The sequence below is a fragment of the Ailuropoda melanoleuca genome, chromosome 8 (genome assembly GCF_002007445.2).
Source record: "Ailuropoda melanoleuca isolate Jingjing chromosome 8, ASM200744v2, whole genome shotgun sequence".
NCBI classification, from domain to species: Eukaryota; Metazoa; Chordata; class Mammalia; order Carnivora; family Ursidae; genus Ailuropoda; species Ailuropoda melanoleuca.
The window spans coordinates 30,114,738-30,121,365 of record NC_048225.1 but is presented as its reverse complement, the minus strand read 5'-3'; the positions used below and the strand labels follow the sequence as shown (position 1 = coordinate 30,121,365).

At 44.9% G+C, this 6,628-nt stretch overlaps 1 protein-coding gene across 1 annotated transcript in view; it reads right to left on the bottom strand.

Annotated features, from left to right (window-relative positions):
* The window catches only part of PGR (progesterone receptor), a 124,545-nt gene extending 117,923 nt beyond the window's left edge, over positions 1-6,622 (bottom strand). The window contains exons 1-2 of the mRNA XM_002929920.4: positions 4,525-6,622; positions 3,178-3,329 (exon numbers count right to left, since the gene is read on the bottom strand). Of these exons, the coding sequence (XP_002929966.2) occupies positions 3,178-3,329; positions 4,525-6,158 (1,786 nt within the window). The 5' untranslated portion in view covers positions 6,159-6,622. The remainder of the gene's footprint in view (positions 1-3,177; positions 3,330-4,524) is intronic.
* Between the last annotated feature and the right edge of the window lie 6 nt (positions 6,623-6,628).

Sequence of the window (6,628 nt, the reverse complement as noted above, 5' to 3'; positions counted from 1 at the left end):
AGTCCATAGTCTCTCATGTTTCATTCCCCCTTCTGATTACCCCCCTTTTCTTTATCCCTTTCTTCCCCTACCGATCCTCCTAGTTCTTATGTTCCATAGATGAGAGAAATCATATGATAATTGTCTTTCTCTGCTTGACTTATTTCACTTAGCATTATCTCCTCCAGTGCCGTCCATGTTGCAGCAAATGTTGAGAATTCGTTCTTTCTGATAGCTGAGTAATATTCCATTGTATATATGGACCACAACTTCTTAATCCAGTCATCTGCTGAAGGGCATCTCGGCTCCTTCCACGATTTAGCTATTGTGGACAATGCTGCTATGAACATTGCAGTGCATATAGCCCTTCTCTTCACTACGGCTGTATCTTTGGGGTAAACACCCAGTAGTGCAATGGCTGTAAACTTCCCAACCCTTAATTTTAATGATTTCCTAATATAATTCTTCAAGTCTTAGTCAATCAAATCTTAATCTTTTCACTTCTTTTTGGACATATACACTTAAAAGCTCTCCTCAATGCCCAGAGATCAATAATCTTACTTGTCCTTAGTAACCAAATGAAGTTCATATTTTCCATGAAGTCTTCTCCTGTCATTATAGAATATGCACATCACTTCCTATAACCAACTTCTTCCTGCCTAAACACACTAACTCACAAACCACACAAATCTTAAACTACTTTACACATTTGCTTCTCTGGGCATTTAGTGAGAATCTCTATGTCATATGCAAAAAGGTCTTACATGCATATGTTACCTCCTCAACTCCATCATAAGCTCCTTGACAGAAGTGACACCAATTAAACTGACAATATGCTAGGCATTTATTTCAAAACTTTGCATGTATGAACTCATTTAATCTTTATAACAACCCTGAGGAGTAGCTATTGTTATCCTCATTTTAGATCTAAGGCAGAAAGAAGTGAAGTCAAGGGAAGAATATCTTTGCCACAGATCTAAATATAAGAGGTATAAAATAACTGCTGAATGGGGGCGCCTGGGTGGCTCAGTCAGTTAAGCAGCTGCCTTTGGCTCCTCAGGTCATGATCCCATGGTCCTGGGATTGAGCCCCACATCAGAGCCCCACATCAGGCTCCTTGCTCAGCGGGGAGCCTGCTTTTCCCTTGCCTGCTGCCCCCCCTGCTTGTGATAGCTCTCTCCCTCTCTCTCTCTCTCTGTGTGTCAAATAAAATCTTTAAAATTTTTTAAAATAAAAAAACCCTGCTGAATGAATGAAATTACTCATATATTTTTGTAAACTTGCTTTAGTTACATGAATGACTTATAAACATCTATCTTGAATTCCTTTTTGTAAATATTGCCAAATAAAGGTACTTCATTTTTACTACTCAAGACTAAAACAGGATCATGCCAACAGTAGTGGTCCAACAAATGCTTTCTAAGAGTAAATTTGAGAAGACATTGTATGTGGTTCTGGATAGTATTGTAATACTATAAAATCATTTGTATTTTAGTTAGGGTGCTCTTGGTTCTGTATGCACATTTTGAAGTAACTTCTGAAAATTAAGTAGCATTCATCATATATCTACTCGTTCACACCATCTCTGATTTATAAGTATTGCAATGAAAGAGTGTCTAACCTATGGTGACTAACTAGTTATGTGCTCTTTTGAAACTCAAATTTATGTCTTTGGGACTTACTTATCTACAAAGAGATGGAGCTGGGCTAGAAAAAACTGGCCTTCAGGCAAGGCATTCTATGGGGGTCATTCACATATTCACTTATAACATTAGACTGCTCTAAGGAGAGTGTAAGAATAAAGGAAATCCTATTAATGTCAAAAAGAGTGTTCAAAAAACCAGAACTAAAATCACATGGAAATAGTAACTCCAGTTATGTGCTGGAGAATCTGCTCTTCCACACAACGAATTCCTACTTTTAACTATGACTAAATAATGTCAATAGGAAAGTTAAGGCTACTCTCAGTTGTGTCCCATTTTTTCATGTAGCCTCTTTTCACACAGTGCTTCAATTAATTTAAAATGCAACTAAACGTCCTGAAGCCAAATACATATGTTCAATATCAGTTAAATATATTCATCTTTGTGGAAAAAAATCATATTTGATAAATACAAAGCAAATATTCTTTAAGAAGAATTAATTTAAGTAGAATTATTACAAATACTACTAATAAATGGCTGGGAATCATTTTTACCAAAAAAGTATAATAGTTGTAAAGAATCACTTCTTAGGCATCTACAAGAATAGTGAATTTTAAATGTTTTTATTATTTAGGTGCATATTAAATATGCACATCAAACTCCTTTGAAAGTTCCCTTAAAGTAAAAATTCCCCATTCCTTCCTTTCCTACCTATAAATAGAAGGCTCCTGAAATTAAAAAACAAACAAACAAACAAATCCCTCACAAACAGGAAGCAAAATAGCAGGTAATCAGATCTTTAGTTCCTTGTCTAGGTGTGATCTCCGCACTCCAGAGGGAACCCTAAACTCATTTCAGCTCAGTTCAAGTCCAAAATACATTATGTAAGTCAATTCAAAATCATTAAATACGTAATTTAGATTTTAAAAATATGAAGGTCTTATAGCAAAATACTTCTTCAGAAGTTGTTATTGTGATGCCCAAATTTTTCATTTGCTTTAAACTGTTTAATCCTATCCCCTTATAAAGATATACCAAACAAAAAGAGAATTTTAAAAATTTGTTTAGAATCACCATTATATAAATATTACATAAATATGAATGTAGAGAAAAGACAAAATTATGCAGAAAATTTGTAATTGCATCACATATATATGCACACACGTGACTTTTACCATTTTTCTTTTGATCAAAAATTTAAATTTAGTACATATTACATATAATATATAATAGAAATATAAAAATACAATTACAGCCAAGCTGTTTCTTTTAGGCTAAATAGGCAATGAACAATAGCAGCATTGTCCCCAAGATTAGTATAACTTGATCTAATATTGAAACTGCTAGTCAAAGAGTATGCAATTATAATATCCAAACACATTCGATTTTGAGTATTATAAATAAAAACATATTGTTAAAACATAATCATATATTTTAAGTTATAAGGAAATATCACCATTTCTTAGAAGCAAGGGATAATTAAAATCTAAAAAGTAATAGATGGTCTCTGTTTACAATTAAACCAAAAATAAAGAATCAGGAGAAAGGAGCCTACCTTCCATTGCCCTTTTAAAGAAGACCTTACAGCTCCCACAGGTGAGGACACCATAATGACAGCCTGAAGCTTCATCCCCACAGATTAAACAAATCTTCTGAGGTAATGACTCGAAGCTGTACTGTGGGCTCTGGCTGGCATCTGACTCCGGCCTTGAAAAGCAAAACAAAGTACTCCATTTATTTCTAGGTGCGCCACTAGCAAATACTAAAGTTTTCTTAACAAAACTGACAAAGTGAAAGGGGATTTAAAAATAGAACTGAATGAATACACACCCTTGAAAGAAATGCAAATTAAACTTGGTGTACTGTTACTGGATTCATCACATTTGCAAATGATTATTCATCAGCAGCATCAACATAAAAGAATAATATATAATTTTATGCTCAGGAAAGCAAAGGTCCATTGGTTTTGTTAAAAAAAAAATCTTTCTACAAAACTCCTTATATAGAATAAAAAATTCCTTTCCTGTAGCCTGGGTAACTATAAACATGGTTTTGTTTTAAGGGTTCACTTGTACTTAGCAATGCTTTTGTTTTGAGTTTTTAACACAACCCCTAATGTTTACTTACACCAGTATATGTGTTTGCCATTTTAGAGAATTGTACACTATATTGACACTGTTTTGCCCATTCACAGCAATAAGATTCTAAAGCGAACATTATTTAAAATTTCACTACTTCAGCATGTAAATCAAAATGTTTTTGAAAACCTGTGTGAAAAAAGTTGTAGCGAATCCGAAACGATAACAGAATACAGTGCACTGATAGTGATTGATGAACATATTATACATAACTTTAGCCTTGAGATTCGTATGAAAATTGAGCCATTAAATGTCCCAACACGTGGAAGTTATGCTTTCAGTTCTGGAAAGCTACCATACATCAAGTACCACCCCTCCCAAAGGATCCGTGCCTTAAAGTCTCTTCTCCAAGGTCATTCCCAGTAAGTGTCCTTCTAAGAAAATAACCATCTTATAAAGCCCGAACTCGCTGCGCTTTTTCCGTTCCACTGGGCTACCGCGCTTCTAGAGTGACGCTGCACATTTTAAATCAGGGCTAGCTTTGTCTCGAAAGCTCGCAGATTTGGAAAATTTAGAAAATACTTTTGAGGAGGCACGCTCCCAAAACGGCATTATTATGCGCCCCCTTTGTGTCCCTAAAACAGTAAGGAGAGGAGGGAAGAAAAAGGAATCTGAACACCCCTTGTGCCCCGCCCCGACCACCCATCCTTTCAGGCCACTCTGGTGAACGGGACCCTGAGGGCCAGGAGATGGCGGCGACAAAGTGGCTGGACCGCTGTTCGCGAGACTCAAAGGGCTCCCCGCGCCCCGCTCGGGGCCCTCACCTCAGGTAGTTCAGATAAGGCTGGTAGACCTGCGGCAAGCCGTCTTTGAGAACGGCGGCCTGGTAGCCGAGCTGCGGGAGTCCGTTGAGGCTGAGCTGAGGGTAGAGCGCAGGGGCCGCTCCCGGCGCTACAGCCGTAGCCGAGGTGGAGGCACCATCCCGGGGCAGCAGGCAGGCGCCTGCGCCTGGCGCCTTGCAAGGCGGCGGAGCAAACGGGCCCTGCTGGGGCGGCGCGCCCTCGGCTTTGTACAAGATGCACTCTAGGGTCGACCCCGACGAGGACACCGCGGAGACAGAGGCACTGGCGGGTGCGGCGGCCGCCACTGCCGCTTCCCCAGGTCTGGATGATGGAGCTCGCGGAGGTAGCGGCTGCAGAGCCAGCGGCAAATCGGGGAAAACAGAGGGATTAGGACCCGCCACCAGGTACTGACGCGGGGAGCGCGCAGCTGCCTCCGTGCCTTCCTCTTCCTCCTTGATCTTCAGGGCAGGCGGCTGGAAGTCGCCATAAAGTGGGAACCCATCGTCCTTGGGCTCGGCGTCGGGCGGGTATGCGCAGTCGGAGAAGTCGCCGGCAGCTACCTGAGTGGACGAAGCCGAGGGCGAACCCCGCGGCGGGGCAAAGGCGCTGACAGCCGCCGCCCCGCCGTCATAGTTCTCCCCTTCCAGGAGTTGGCGGGTGCGGGCGGCCAGGAAGGCCGAGTTGAGGGGTAGAATGGGCACGTGGATAAAATCCATCATCGTGGTGGCCATCGGGGAGCACCCGGGCGCCGCTGGCGCGTCCTGCTCCACCAGGGAGACCTTAGGCGCCAAGAAGCGGGAATCTTCCTTGGGGACCAGGGTGACGCCTCCTGCTGCCACCCCAGGAGCGGTGGCCGCAGTTCCTCCTGCTGCCGCCGTGCCTCCCAGAGGCCGGGATTTGCCTTTCAGAAGCGAACCTACGGAGCCCTCAGACTCAAAACCATCCTCCTCCTCTACGTCCACCAAAGCGGGCTGCGGTGCTGGTTTCACTGCGGCCCCCCGCCAAGGATGGTTCCCAGCGGTCAGGGGCAACAGCTGCCGGGACGGTGACAGGCCCCTGGGCAGCACTTTTTGGGCAGTTGCCGTCCTGGAGCTGTCGCCAGCCTTGCTCTCTGGCCGGCTCATGAGCGGGGACAACACCCCCTGGGTGGCGGGGGCAACCCTGGGGTCTTCGGGAAGTTCGGAACCAAACAGGTACCAAGGGCTGGTGGACTCACAGGCAGGAGGGCTGGCGTGGCTCTGCCCCGGGCCTGAGGGCTCCAGTAGTGTGTCCAAGACACTGTCCAGCAGCCCTCTGTCCTTTTCTGGGGGTCTAGAGCTGCCAGCTCCTGCACTGCTTGGGGCTTCAACTCTGGGATACCCGCCCTCCACGTCGGACAGCTGCTGCTGGTCCTGCGTGCTCCCGTCCGGGTCCTGTCCCTGGCAGGGCTGAGGGAAGAGCAGCCCGTCGGAGGAGATGGGTATAGCCGAAACTACAGGCGAGGCGTCCGAGGTCTGACTTGCCTGGAAGGAGCCAGCGTCTCGGCGTCCGGACTGAGGCGATCCGACCGGTGTGGGGGAGGGCGCACCGCCCGCCACGTGGGGAGCTTGGGAATCTTTTGCCTTCGGCTCTGTCATGACGACCTGAATTCCCCTTTTCTCCTCCCCTGTCTGTAAGGAGGAGGGATAGGAGAAGGAGGAGGGCGTGTGGGAAGTATAAGAGCAGAGGGTGGAGAAAATTAAAGTTGAATTTGGCTTGACTCGGTGGGGCGGGGTGGGGGATTTCCACCTTCCCAGGGGGCGGCGCTGGTCAGCCTTTGCCTTCCATCTGGTAGTCAGGGGAGGGGTGGCAGTTGTTTAGTCCCTGAGTCAGGTGGGGAGGGCAGAAGGTAGTCTCCTAGCTGGGGGAGTTTTTCGACTTCAGTCCGAGGATCGGAGGCGCAGAGTACTCACAATTCCGGCACTCGAGTGGCGGTGGCTTCGAAAGCAATTACATGCGCAGCTCTCTCTCCGTACTTTTTTTCCGGCTTCAAAGCGGAGCTCCTCTTGTAGCTCCCAATCCCTGACTGAGTTCCACTTTCCTTCTCATTAAAACCCTGGGACTACTT